The following is a 15,079-nucleotide window of genomic DNA, read 5'->3' as shown; positions in this document are numbered from 1 at the left end:
GTGTGGACGTGGCTCGGGCTGCCTTGGGCGCGCATTTGCTAGGCTAGACTGAGCGCGGCTCGGCCCAGAGTTAGAATGTTGTCAGTAAACTTAACGCGCTCAAAGGTGCCTCAGTGAGCGCTGTGCGTTAGGTGGGAACGGTTATGTTTTGGCTCACATATACACGACTATCGGCTGCCTCAGGAGCCATCGCTCGCGATCCGGACACCGAGGCTGCCGCGCGAGCCTGTGCGCTAAGTGGTTACGCGGCTATACATAAACGAGTCTCTTGTGTAACCATAGTAGTTAAAATAAGCATAATATACGGTCATCTACTCTGTGTCAACTTAATGGAGAATGTCAGTTGCACTTCTACTGCATCACATTAATTCAGCATTAATTATTAAACGTTAATTGGATACCCTAATAATAGTTACTGCTAACCGTGTAATGTACTTGAATGTTCAAGAATATCGAGAACTATTTTAAACATAAGAACAACATTAACATTCTCTCTTAACTTGGCACCACCTATAATTAAAACCATCATAATTTGTAAAACTGTTGAAAGGCATTGTATAAATATCTGTATTTATAATCATAGGATTTTAACAAGTGGGTTTACTACAAAAGCCATGAGTAACTGACAGAAAGGCGTTTATTTACACAAAATTTAAGAAAATAATTCCAAATACTTTTCTCACTGTTCTGAAATTCAGACAGTGTTGAAATATTTCAATGATGAGATGGACAAAATGATTCCTAAAATTTAAAAGCCCCAAATAATTCCAGGCAAAGTTAGTATTGTTTATTAAGAAAATTTTGATGCAATAACTTGGAGTTATCACTAAAAATAAATTATAATTTAATTCAATGAGGCTCACCTATTTGCTGAAGTTACGATTTGATTTAGCTATATATAAGAAAATGTAACGTAACATGTGTAAGGACAGCTAACGTAACTTACTAAACATACTATAGAATTAGAAACAATATTTTGACATCGTCTAATTAATTAGTTACTGGTCTTCTTTTATAAAACATATAATTAAAAGAAAACGATTAATTAATCATTTTAAAATTTTGTATTTATATCACACATATCTACATTTTACCTCTATTACATAAATACAAAATTTTAAATAGTATAAGCTGCTAACCAGTACTTGCAAATGGTATGCAGGTGTTACCAATATTATATTATACAAGTAATTACAATATCAATACCATAGGTTAATAAATGCAAAATATCAAGTGCAATGAAACTCGAATGGTTTTTTCTTCATCTCAATAAATTAATATTGAACTTCATGTAAAAATAAAAACACGTTCAGTTTTTACCATGAAAATTTCATATCCATAATTAGATACTCGCAAAATAACAGTTAGAGTACATGTTCACTTTCATGGACCTGTCTTGCAGTTTACACCTGAGATAAAACACTTTTAAAACAATGAATAAACCAGATTTACTAATATTAAACACTAAATTATATTGTCTTTCCAAATTATATTTGTATTTATCAAACATTGGAATTACATTTAAAGATGTTGGTTCACTGTCTTCTTCCTAAGTTATTTACACCATCAGTGGCCTTCATTTGGTGTTCTTCTTACAGTGTCTTCTGGAATCTTGTACAAGTATATAATCAATACATATTACCATTATAAAGAATGTTACTGAATCTTTTGTAACAATTATTCAGCAGCATTTATTGGTCCTTGCAATGCATTCGGAGTTGGTGAATTAGCAGACACCATTCGGCCCTGCTCCTTTACAATTGGATCTGGAAAATAAAATTTTATTATTAACCTATTTTAATTGATATGTCCATCTTTAAGGTGTACATTATTCACATGCAGCACACTTACAGAAATAAGGGTGATCCATTGCCTCTCGAGCAGTGTAACGCTCATAGTGATCATAGCGCAATAGGCGGTCAAGGAAATCCAAAGCTTCAGGAGACACCAAATGCTGATTTTCTGAGTGGACAAACCGCTCCCACCGTTTACGGGAATGCCTGTGAAGGTTTCATAGATCACATCAATCACACAATTAAATGAGAAGAACCATAATATGACATTAATTAATCTAAGCTATATTAACTTATTTTCAATTACTTACCTCCCAAGAATATCATTAAACCGAGGATCCAGTTCTATATGATATTTGTCCAAATATTCAAATAGCTCCTCTGTACCCAGCACCTTTGCGATGCGCACAAGCTGGTCATAGTTGTCGTGGCCATGGAAGAATGGCTCCTTACGGAAAATCATGGATGCCAACATGCACCCCAATGACCACATGTCTAAGGAATAGTCATACATTTGATAATCCACCAGAAGCTCAGGACCCTGTAACAAGTTTTTTCATTTCAATTAATAAATTACTACTTTCACCATGTGCAAACAGTTAAATGAATGAGGATCATTAAAGGTAAAATTCATTTTTCAAATTAAGAAATCAATTTGTAAGATTTCATAAGCCCAGGCAATGCAGCGCCCAGTGAGTTAATTGACCAATAACTCAGTATTTATTTATTTATATATTGTTGTTGTAGTATTGCAAGTTGTACATATCAAAAATAAATACAATGATGTTTAAGAGATTTTAAGTGCTATCATAAGATATTGTGCTCATTAGCCATTAAAGACTTGGTTTTTAAGATACAATAGTTAAACAATGGATTTTGGATTGACATTGGGCTTACACCTAAAAAAAGTATCACTTACTACTTTTTTACTATTTACCTTGAAATATCTGGAAGCAACCCGAACATTGTATTCTTGTCCTGGGTGGTAGAACTCAGCTAACCCCCAGTCAATGAGACGCAGCTTTCTGTTATCATGATCAATCATCACATTGTGAGGCTTGACATCTCTGTGCATGATGCCCATACTGTGGCAATAGTCTAAAGCCTTCAGAAGTTCATACAAGTAATACCTGAAAACAATATTAATGTAATTACATAACCTAATTTATATTCCAAATATCTCAATTACTTATTATATGTGTACACTTAAATGTTATTGCTCAAATAATTTTAATTAACATAACTCAACCTCAATATTATTTACTTCTCTTTTCTAATGGTGGCAGTAAAATTATTAATTTAATTACAGGACTGTAAAATTATAAAATTGCATCATACCTTATATCATAATCTGAAAGAGTTTGATACAGTTGCTTAAAATCGGTGTTGTTCACATGTTCAAAAATAAGAGCTGGAGTGCGTGAGACCGGATCTTTGACTACAGCTTGTAAAGTAATTATATTTGTGCCTCCTCTTAAGTTTTCTAATATTTTTATTTCTCTTTTAATCTTCTTCTTTTTGACAGGCTGAAATGTATACACACATGAGTTAAATATTTAAGAGCACTCTAATCAAGATAGATACAAAAGAAACAAACTAATGTATACCTACAGACAGCATAAGATATTGTTATATTAATAGAAGTGTAAGTTCAGATAAACATATTTATTATATTAAGCATTACTTTGACATAAATATCTAATGTGCACTAGTTAAAGTGAAAACAATGCAACAGACACTTAAAACATGACTCACCTTCAATATTTTAACTACACATTTCTCGTTATTTGTGATATTTATTGCCTCAAATACTTCACTGTACTTTCCACGTCCAAGTTTTCGAACCAACTGGTAATCTTCTTGATTGCTCCAATCAACTACATAGCTTTCATAATCCCAGTACTCTCTTGGCTTCTGTGAGTTGACATCGGCATATACCCGAGCTCTACTAGGTACTGCCATCGTTCTATAAGTCTTCCAATTTACGGTATTATTGGCGATACTCTTTCCGGAAATCGCATATGTCTTAAGTAATGATACTGTGAATAAAAATAAATATATTGTCACTTACACATTTATACAAACGTAATGATTGCAAATAATATTTTTTCTAATAATTTAGCACTTTGAATCATAAGCAGTTGATTACGAGTCACTTCAATTAGGATTGTGATGTATAACCTAAAAACGACATCCAGCTCACTATAATTTTGAGATACTATCTAACCCACGTAACAAGCATTTTTACTTAGAACATGTTTCACTATATAATCACGTTAACACAACTGTGCTTCACTGTAACCTATTCATAGAGTCTGACGACACGAATTAAAATTTGAAAGTGTCTCCAGAAGAAAAACGCACGCCATTACTCGTCAAATGATCGAATGGTAGCAGTAGGATATTCGTACCTAACACATTACTGTATTTATTCCTATTTTATATGATGAATACTTTCAGCACAAAAAGCTTCATAAAAATTCACCAAATCGTGGTTTTTGAGCCACAAACTCCACCTTTATCACAAGTAAACCGGCTCAAATTCAGTAAAATTCAAGATGGACGCCCACCCATCTACTTTTTTACTCTTCCTCCCGCCACTATACTATACACCACACATGCACTACACCATTTTGTAACTTACGTATTCGAGCAGTTTAAATCGATATTAATCTTTCGATTTTGAATTAAGTCGATTAGTAAAAAATTATTAATTTTAATTCACGTACACTAGAAATAATATTTTATTTCGTCATTCAAGTTTATTTGATAAATATTAAAAGAGTGCTCGTCAACTTTAAAATAAATAAACTACATCGATAACATTTTTTTTCGTCAATCGGAATCGATTTAATTTATTAATCGATGATAAGAAAAAACAAATATTACTCTATGCCTATTTAGTTTTACGCTTTGGTTTTACGCCGTTTCATTTCATTACGGTTTCATATAGAATTTAATTTTTTTACGGTAAAGATACTAAAAAGTGCCCTTACATAAAATGGTGATATTTAGACAAATATTCAATGACACTATACCATAGAATAAGGCATAATACTACTATACTTAAATTACATTACACCGTATAAAGTATGAACTATGAGTATTGAGTTACTCTGACTCTGAGGTCATTGTCTAAACGAAGCACAGATTTTTACATGCATTGAATTACTACACTTTTAACCAACAGATGGCGGTTTAAATCACTGACTATGACTTTATAATGCTTTATAAAGTGCACGTTTCCAACTAGTGTACATTATACCAAATGCTTCACTTACCAAATGCTACAATGAAGACAACACTAAGCGTTGGGTAACGCCCCATTACGTCATGCCACTTCCAGATTAACTATAAATATTAGGGAACCGGAAAACCCAGATTTTACGAAAACATGTTGAAACGTACTTTACTAATATATTTTTAAAGTGATTTGTACTTTAAAGTTATGCAATACTTTGCGAAAAGTTAATGTAGGTAAAGCAATATATACTCAGCGATAAAATATTATTTCGCATAAAACTAGATTAAAATTACACAAATAAAACAATGTGGCAGTAGGTATAGTTTCAAATAACATTTATTTATAACGTAAGGATATCCAGCATGAACTAAATCAGTAGTCTATTCGATTAATGGACCTCATTTCTAACAGTTGTATTGCACGCGTTCGGCAAGTATTTCATGGGAGCACCTTAGTTTGGAGGGCTCACATACTGAGCCTATTTAATTCCATTTAACATAAATAGTATTTATATAAAATGTGGTACCTATTTGTCATTACATTCCTAATTTGCCAAGATATTATTTTGACTATAAGAGTTCAAATTGCAGTTTTTGGACTTGTGATCTAGTAAGTATCTTAGTATTCCGAATCCAAAACTTATACTTTATGCAATTAAAAACAGCCGCAAAACAATAATTGGGTAGTTTTCTAGGTCAAAGATAAAATAATAATGGAATTCTGATTACTAAATAATGACAGATCTAAAGGTGACAACACGTTTTCTTTTTTTTATTTAACTTATTTATGAATTTTAATCAAGAAAAGCGCAATAATATGTGCGACGGTTTTTCCCGTATTTCTATGACGTCACAGGTCGTTTTTTCATAGTAATTTCGTGTTTTGTTGCCCTGTTCTGTGGTACCCTATTCTCACTATGATCCCTTATTAAAATAATATGTTGATTAGGCTTGCTGCACGACTAGGAGAGAGGTGTCGTTGGTGCAGTGCGCCGCGGGCGCGCGGTCGCCGGCGCGGCGCGTGGTGACGGCCAGCGCGGCGCCCACCAGGTAGGTGCCGGGCGCCGCGCACACGGCGCGCACCTGCAGCCGGCGCGACTCGAACTTGTCCATAGCGACGCTCACACCCAGCTCATTAGCATCCACGTCCGCACCCTGACTCAACGCACCCGCCCAACCCAGCACACCGTACGATTCCCTGAAAATAAAAACTTCATGTTAATTTCATAAAATCGTTAACAGGCTATGCAAAAGCAAATGGTATTCCATAGTCTCTGTTTACCCTGGTGGGAAATAGGCGTGAGTCTATGTATGTTTGTTTAAACAGGCTATATATTTCCCACTGCTGGGCACAGGCGTCCCCTCAATCGACTAGAAGGGGTGGTATGGAGCATATTCCACCACGCTGCTCCACTGCGGGTTGGTGTTTTTACGGCTAATAGACGGGCCCAACGGCTTAACGTGCTCTTCGAAGCACGGAATCATCTTACTTTCTCGGGCAATCTGATTCAAGCCTGCAAAGTCCTCACCAAACAAAAAACAGTCTCACAAAGTGAACAGCCTCCATTGTCTAGTGGTTAAAGCGTTAGGCTCACGATCTGGAGGTCTAGGTTCGATTCCCGATGGGAACATGTTATTTATTATAATTATTTACACAAATAGGTACTACTAAATGGGGTGAGTAATTTTGCACTGTACCCTAATACTTTCATAAATGTTAGTTGAAGTTACTTATAATGAAGTGCAACTTACTTGTTTTGCTTCGACATATCTATGAAGACTTGAACCGGAACTCCGTAACAATTAACGATGTTAATAGTGATTGGTACTAGGCACAGTTTTCTTTGATTAAAATTATGACTTATGAAATTAGAATGCTCTAATCTAAATACGACGACGTTGTCTTTGTTTTTCTTTTTCGCATCACTTATATCGGTCTTACTGTCGTAATCATCGAGTTGAAGCGCTGGTGTTTCTATCAGTGAATATTCTCGCTCACGAGACTCGACTTTGGTTAAGCAATCTAGCCATAAGCAGTGCTGGCCAAACGCCGTTTTCGATCTAGTTTTGTTTGTGACTTTCCATCGCAGAACAAGCATAGATTGTATTAATCCAGTACTCTTTTTATCTTGAATGTTAGGTTCTGCGGTGTCGAGGTAGGATGGCTTATATTCCACAATAAATTTTGAATACGGAGGTACATTCGCGTCTGTGACGCAGCTGGGATCTTTAGCGACTTGGACACGAGATGATTCAATTTTGCCTTCAGGCAGTGTCTCTAGAATCCTTCTAGCTTTGAAAATAAGATGGAGTCTTTCATGAGCCTTTAGAGGGTCGTCCTTATTTCTCGCGGCCGTCAGACCGGTTAGTGTCCATTGTCTACTGAGAAGGAAGGCTTCTAAAATCTCCAATAGGATTTCGTCCTCCTTTCCATTATGTACGTTCTTAACCTCCGTGGCGATGTTCATAGTTTCCATCGCGGCGCCGTCCACCGACCGTAAGCCGCGTCGGGGCGTCACCGATAACTCCACGGCTTCCTGGAAAGATACATTTATGAATGAATCAGGAATCGAACGGTTCTACAATCAATATCGTTTTGTTAACAGACAAGCCTCGGTCGACGAAAATCGATAACGACGCCGGCTTTCCCTTTATTCATACCATCATCGGCCACGATCTCACTTTACGATTCTGTCACCGAAATAAGTGATCACCAACCTCGTCGCCTCGTGTAAACAATAACATAGGATTTTTTAACGTAGAAAAAATGTAACGTAAGATATGAATTTGGAACGTAGGATTAATCGAACGTACCGTGACTCTGAACCGGAAGACGTGTCGCAGCAAGCGGTAGGGCCGCGCGCGCGAGCCGGTCTCGTAGTAGGCGAGCAGCTGCAGCGCGGGCGCGCGCGCGCGCGGCCTCAGCTGCAGCGCGGCGCGCGCGCAGCCCCCGCGCGCCACGGCGCCGGCCGCGCGCCGCGCGTGCCGCGCCGCCGCCGCGCGCCACGCCGCCGCGCGCGCCGCGCGCTCGTCTGCCGGCACCAAGCCATACCATCACGAACAATACGACGTACGGAACCGCAACTCTCCGCTCCCCACCAGCGGCTAGGTTCACCCCACCCCCCTCGGTCTTACTTTAGTCTTCAATCGTATAGCGTCAGACGTCACACATACAGATGCGCGTTTACGTAAACGTCAATGTGTAGTTTCTGTGTGAGGTGTTTTGTATGAAGTAAGTAAGTATATATATTTATATATATCCTTCTAGCCGTATTCGGCCATGGCGACAAGTCCCCAATCTAGGAACGCCTAAGATGCGCTCTTATATGGCTGACGTAACCGATCTTAGCAATAAGAAGAAAGTAAAAAAAGTAGTAGTAGTAGTAAGTAGTTATGAAGTAAGTATTCGAAGATTGACAAGACAATGTGCTAACACACCTAAAGTAAACCAAACTCGTTCCCCCTGAATCCACGGGGGGCTAGCTCGCTTAGCTTAAATTCCATCTCCGACTATCCATCTCTCACATAACATGTCGTTACTAAAGAGGAAATACATACAAATAACAAAGGGTGGTCCTCTGTCCTGCAGCTGAGGACAGCCTCTCTAGTCGGGCCAAATAATGACACCTATAGGTATAAGCCGTTTCTATAGTATGTTCGTATCGTTTCTTAGGTATTTAATCATTTGTGTAACAATTCCGTTTATTAAAAATCAAATTAAAAGGCATTTTACCGGTAAGACTTCGTAAAAACTTACCAGGATAAGCAGGTGGGTCTAGATACTTCGCATCGTGCAAAAGCTTATAATCGTCGTCGGCGCTGGCAGTGAGCAGGCGCACGCAGTCAGGGTGCGACACGGCGAGCCACACGCCGCCCATGTCCACGGGACCCACGTTGCGGAACTCCACGTCCACCGTCCGCATCTCTCCGCTTATTACCTCGCTGCTTGTCTCCGAAAACGTCATCTGCGAAAATTTAAAGCCAATCATACGCGTACTATGTGAACAGCAAAACAGGTTAGTTAGCTTTTAATTATGATGCATTGATATGCTTCGCTTTAACTTCGCCGAGGGTTTTATGTAGTTGTTTCGTGGAGCCTAGTCAAACTGCTACAGTAAGTTTAGTTTGTAACTTTCATACTGCTCTTGGACTTCTACTACATAAATTGGATCATTAATCGACGTTTTTAGACGAATAAGACATACTATTCAATCTTTAATTCCTCACTAAAGACACAGCTTAGTATAGTAATAGCAAATAGCAAAACCCGGTTTTTAACTTTTGACCTTTCCAGGTCAGCATGCGCTTAAGTGTGCGTGTAAATCAATTTTTACATTGCATGTCACTCTTGTAAATCAGAAACCCTATTAAAGGTCAAAAGGGTAAATATAACAATAAAAACTCGTAAATATATATTATGTTGATATTTTACCTGCAAGCATGGAGCATGAGGAATGACCACAATCTGCAGACGTTTGTCGGTGACACTGACTCCCGACAGCAAGTCTACTTTCCCTGATATAGTCACAGAGGTACTCTCATTGCCACCTTCACCAGTATTTATTAGCCTAGAAAGTAACACATTTTTAATTAATTTTAGCTATAATTCTAAATGATAACGATAAAATTCTTGACAGACGCTTACGTCTGATCGTCTACGTGTGAAACGTCTTACCGTTTCTAATCGTCACACATAGCTTCTCGTCGCCGTGACAATCCGGCTAATTGTTGAAATGCCGTTATTATTAAACGGCTAGCCGTAAAGCAATATGGCGGAATATACAATCCGACCGCGGCTACTACACGATAGAAACAAATAGAACTCACTTGTAAGCCAAACCCTGAATGTTCAAATTGCCGACTTGCAATGGAGTCACCGTGAAAGTCAAGACTTTCTTGCAGTCACCTTCTAGTAAGACTGACTTGATTTTTTGTCCACATATAATATTATTTTCTAGAACATTTCCTGTAGCCACTGAAGGCTCGTTAATCAGTAAACCTTCTTTTGGTGCCTCGGGATCGTCTGAGGTCGACACAAATTGCCACAAGAGTTCCACATCTTTTAAAAGTAATGAGATCTTCAGAGGATTACGCAACGTAATAGATATTTGTGTCGGTTCTGAAAATAATACGTTTTCTTAGTGTGTTTTAGAGGTGATGTGCCGACGGTGCCGAAGTGGTCGTAGCGCTATTTGTATGGTAGCTTACGCACTTCATGATTTTCATGATCAGTATCATAAATAAACTAAAAATAAATACATAATATAATAGGTAACTAACCTCCTTGCGGCACAACAGGATTGCTATCAGTTTTCTCTGTGTATAAGTCGATGGTAGGCTTAAAAATCATAGGCACACTTCCTTGGGCTACTTGGAGTAACATTTCCTCCATTTTATTCCAGTACTGCGGCTCGGCTTGCGATTCTGAGTCTTCGTTAAGGTTGAGGGAAGAGGCAGGAACTCGGCCTGGAGATGACAACGGCGCGGGGCCTACACACAACACCGTCGTGGCTTCGCTTTCCAACAGCGGCAGCGGCAGTAGAGGCAACCTTTCTTTGTATTCTTCTGCATTCTCTATCCATTGCTGTGAATAATTACAATATAATAAAAAAATACGTGGTTAAGAAGAGGAAGGCCTATGTGACAAATTCAGAATGTTTTAAAAAAGACCAGGCCAACAGTACTTCAAATTGCCGAGTATGTATGTATGAAGATTTTGTTGAGACTGGAAGATGCAAAACTGGTGCGTCAGAACCGTGATCTCTGCCTGCCGTAAAGTACTCGTAATGCAACTCATTTTTTTAAATAATTACGCTCTTGAAAACCCTGGTGGTCAACCTGCAGTGGAACAGCCTGGTGGAGTTTACTCCATACCCCCAGTAGGTGTTTGAGTGGAGGCCTGTGTATGTTACGTTAAGTAATGTAAGAGTGTGGACCGGGACCTGGTGAGCAAGCATGTACTCCCGCAAGAAGGCGTGCTGCTGCGCCGGCGGCTGCAGCGTGTGCGGCGCCAGCGGGCCCCGCAGCCAGCGCACGGCGTCGCGCGGCAGCCGCAGCGCGCCCGCCAGCCGCCCGAGCGCGAACTGCACGTGGTCCGTCGCGAGCCGCCAGCCGCTGTCCACGTATACCTGGAACAACCAACTTTTTATTACGCATTCGCCACTATTATAATTTCCCTAAGTTATGTTATCAATGTCTTTTACACATGTCTCAGTGAGCTACGAATGTCTTTCCTCTTTGCTAATTGTTTTTCATAATGTTTACTCTGATAATATTTTATAAGCATTAAGTAGAAAAAGGATTGTTTTAAATGAAGTAGTGTGAAAACGTTTACGGTAAGTTCATTGTTAATCAATTCTCATAGAAAACAATAAGTCACTCAGAGAAGTAAGTCCCTGTGGTCCTGTCTGTCACCGGTTTGCTTCTCAACAGGGACCACCGATTCGACGCCTAGTACCGTGGGTATTAAACCCAACGGGAATATAGTATAAGTCATTACCTGATATGCTTGCTTGTAGCATCGATATGCATGTTTCTTCTGGCCCGATTTGGAAAACCTATGGCCTGCCAGTACCATATGGAATGCGTATTTCCTGCACATGGCCTTTGAACCCGGCCCAGATAGAAAACAGAGTGCCGCCTGCTCCAGTAACATAGCGCTGCGCAAGTCACTGTCTTCTGACGTCATGCGAATCAGCTGCTTAGCTGCTTCACCATGGAGGCCTGACCCGTTCAAACACAATACTGATAGGAGAGTAGCCCTCACTGCAAATTGTACCATCCTAAAAAAAAATTGTGGAGACATTATGGTGACCATGTTTTAGGAACATTACAATCACAGTTTTATAGTAGTTTAAGTCACTGTAAGCTTACTCACCTACAAGTATTCAAGTACGTCACGATACTCTCTTCCATATAGCCGTGTGTTTTGCGGTTGGCTTCTCCCGCCATGAAGGCACTTATGGCTGCCATCTCGAGAGCACCGGCGTAGCAGAGCCACGCGCTGTCGGCGTAGAACTCTCTTTTCGCTGTATGGTACGTGTCGAATGCCCGCTGCCACTGACCACACATGAACCAGAGGTCGCCGAGACGCCGCAACTGGAGTTCTGGGCAGTCAGTTGAGTAACTAAAACATGATGAAGTTTTACTAAATGACCCTAATGTACCTAAGGAATTTCTTAAGAGTGAAAAGTTATATCTAGTAGAAAAATTCTTTATAAAGTGTACTAGCTATCCATGTTCAGTTTAAAGTGTATTCGAAGCAAACTTACACAACAGTGTTGTTGACTGTGGTATTCCCAGTCTTTCCAGTATTGAACCATCTTTTAGTTGCTGAAATCAAAGATCTGCTGACCCCTTTCCTAGTTGTGACCTGTGAACAATAGAAAAAGCACATCAATGATACAGAAGAATTTGTTGTTGACTAAGATATGCTATTGTAAGCATATATGCTTACAAACTGTGATATATAGTGATAACCTACATTTTCTGAAAGTTGGGCAATTTGCTTCTCCACATGAGGAAGTAAAGCCTTAGTAGCATAATCCTGCATAAACCTCTTCACTCCTTCTATATCACTTGCGTTTAAAGCTGCCCCATGTATTTCAGTGGAATAATCAAACGCTTTACCAGATACACTCACACTTTCTGAACTTCCTGAGAATGAATGAGTCTGAAAATAATAATACAAACAGATGTATTACGACAAACTAAGATAATAATAATATATTCTAAAATAAAATATTGTCTTTACTTACCTGCAAGCTATTTGCATTATCATAAACATCACTCTCAGATGTTGTTAACGGGTGTTGGCCCTCTGGGTTAGTTGAAACTGTTAGTAAGTTTTCATCTGAAAAAAGCAATAAAGAATTTGTTTTTTATTATTGCTGTCCTCTATATAGATTCTAGGAAAGTATTTCTTCTTACTTTGGTTGTGTGGTGGTTGTGGTGGAAATGTAGCCTGTGGTTCAAGAGGTGTAGATGTAAGGGATGTTGACATCACATCAGACTGAAAAACAAGCATAATGTTTATAATATGCAGAATATAACACAGTTTAAATTCCAGAAGTATGTAATACTTGGGCTTACATTTGTATCCGATGCCCTCTTTATAAATTGAGTCCAGTAATCAGTGGGTAAGCAGGGATCTAAAGTACTCTTTGAATTTATTGTTAGAAAGAAGCAGTTGCCAGCTCCAAATGTCTGCTTCAATGTTTCAAAGGCTGCATCCGCTCTGTAATAAAAGAAAACAAGTTGTGGGTTGTCCTCCAAAATAGATTTTTAAATAAAATGAACAAATAAATTACTATACATACTTATCCTTGGTAACAGATGAAACATCATGTAATAAAAGATAAGATTTCAATATCTGGTTGTTGAACCATTTGGCTGGTTTAGGAGGAGTAGCATTTTGCAACTGTGCATATTGCTGGTTGAGTGTGTTAAATGTATCAACTATATTCTCATCATGAGTGGTCCCCACTATGATGCATGACAGGAAGTGTTTAGTGTACTCATGGTCTGAAGGATACTGCACCTCAAGGTATGTCTCTCTCCAGGCATCAAACCATGGAGTTGATTGAGGTACATCAAATTTACGTCCCTCTGAAACATCAATATCAAATAATATATTTAACACCTTCCAGATTTAAATTACAAATATAAAAATTAATCATACCCAAGTCCAAGGACACAGTTTTCTCATTGAAATTATGTAAGACAGCATTGTTCAACTGTCTTCTAGCTTCTGTTGGTTGTAGAGGTTTCCAGTTTACATCTCTTACAATCAGCTTCCAATTTTTTACAGTGCAGACACTGCCTCCTGGTTCACGAAACTGGCCTAAAAATAAATAATAATGTGCTACAGAAGACATACAAATAGTTTTGTATCGTAATTAACGCCCATAAATCTAGTTGAATAGTATTAAATAATATGGGAAATATTGATCTAGTTTTAAAGCATATTTATGATAATACCTACTGAATTCAGAACATAAAATGACGATAAAAAAACAGTAAGAAATACAACAAGAACATATTATTTACATGCAATACAGTACCTACTTCTCATATATGCATTACCTTCCCAGTCCATAGCAGCAAATGGTTGCAGTAGTTCGGTGAAGGATAAGTTGTTCTTAGAAACCACATTTTCAACTTTGGGGCTGCACAGTATCCCAACGATGGGTGAGAAGGAGGATTGGATGAATTCTTGTGCTGTCTTCGTTGACCTGGCCATATTCCAGCAATTTTTCTACGCACAGTAATGAAATGAAACACTGCACTTTCAGTCAGTCATTTTAGTATTTCAAAATCGTGTAATATTTGTAAACTTGGCTTCTGCTGATTTTACAATCCACAGTTCCACACAATCCTTTACGTTTACACACAATTTCACAAACTCCAAAGAATATAGTAATCACAGACCAAAGTAATTTATATGACAAACTTCATGGCTAGTTCAAAGAAAAAGTTTTCGGCCTATAGGGGACGGGGGCAATGTCAACCGCGCCATTTTGCACAATGGCAGCTCAGTGACATTGATGTTTTTTTATTTGATCGGTGGGCACCATGGGTTGTTTCGTTGTTGAATTTTTCGTAATATTTTCCTGTGCTACTTCGTTATAAATGCGTCGACTCAAGCCTTGCTCCTGCGCCTTTGCATCAAGATTATACAGTGACAATGTCCAGAAGCTTTATTGTGTTTTCGATCCCTCGGAGCAGCTCCTACTCCGAACCTCAAACGAATTAATTCAAAAGTCCGCAGAAACTTTTGAGTTACGAAGCAGGTACTTGTCACGAAGCGAAAATAGTTAGGTACACTTTGTTTACTAAATACTTATTACGATAAAGTTTTCCGACTAACTTATTGCGATCTTTAACCACAAATCACCACTTCGTATTTATTATTTAGATTATTCAATGAAGAAAGCAATTATCCCGTCGCTGTTCCCGTCAAAAAGACCGTAACCTAATTAATTATATATTTTTTTCTTTTGTAATTCCAATACCTACAACACACAAAACACTTAAAGTGGTCT

General features: G+C 38.5%; 2 protein-coding genes across 5 annotated transcripts; both read right to left on the bottom strand.

Annotated features, from left to right (window-relative positions):
• Window positions 1–619: 619 nt before the first annotated feature.
• On the bottom strand, window positions 620–4,416 carry LOC126377820 (casein kinase II subunit alpha). Of its 4 annotated transcripts, none has more exons than XM_050025740.1 (7): window positions 4,310–4,416; window positions 3,549–3,832; window positions 3,132–3,319; window positions 2,731–2,923; window positions 2,105–2,334; window positions 1,852–2,000; window positions 620–1,766 (listed from the first exon to the last, which is right to left on the bottom strand). In XM_050025740.1, exons 2-7 carry the CDS (start codon window positions 3,753–3,755, stop codon window positions 1,678–1,680), a joined length of 1,056 nt encoding a protein of 351 aa, XP_049881697.1. In that variant the 5' UTR covers window positions 3,756–3,832; window positions 4,310–4,416; the 3' UTR covers window positions 620–1,677. The 4 variants fall into 4 exon arrangements, with proteins under 4 accessions (XP_049881697.1, XP_049881686.1, XP_049881706.1 ...); XM_050025729.1 differs by having other exon boundaries at window positions 4,205–4,402; XM_050025749.1 differs by having other exon boundaries at window positions 4,279–4,400.
• Window positions 4,417–5,355: 939 nt separating this feature from the next.
• On the bottom strand, window positions 5,356–14,501 carry LOC126377518 (trafficking protein particle complex subunit 8). Its single transcript, XM_050025294.1, has 18 exons — window positions 14,121–14,501; window positions 13,717–13,878; window positions 13,355–13,643; window positions 13,128–13,272; window positions 12,966–13,047; window positions 12,794–12,888; window positions 12,520–12,708; window positions 12,308–12,408; window positions 11,914–12,162; window positions 11,536–11,818; window positions 10,979–11,164; window positions 10,317–10,620; window positions 9,864–10,155; window positions 9,469–9,604; window positions 8,794–9,001; window positions 7,851–8,068; window positions 6,789–7,573; window positions 5,356–6,234 (listed from the first exon to the last, which is right to left on the bottom strand). The coding sequence occupies exons 1-18, from the start codon at window positions 14,275–14,277 to the stop codon at window positions 5,982–5,984; spliced, it is 4,134 nt and encodes a 1,377-aa protein (XP_049881251.1). The 5' UTR covers window positions 14,278–14,501; the 3' UTR covers window positions 5,356–5,981.
• Between the last annotated feature and the right edge of the window lie 578 nt (window positions 14,502–15,079).

Source organism: Pectinophora gossypiella, chromosome 2 (genome assembly GCF_024362695.1).
Source record: "Pectinophora gossypiella chromosome 2, ilPecGoss1.1, whole genome shotgun sequence".
NCBI lineage: Eukaryota > Metazoa > Arthropoda > Insecta > Lepidoptera > Gelechiidae > Pectinophora > Pectinophora gossypiella.
This window is presented reverse-complemented; position numbering and strand designations above follow the sequence as displayed.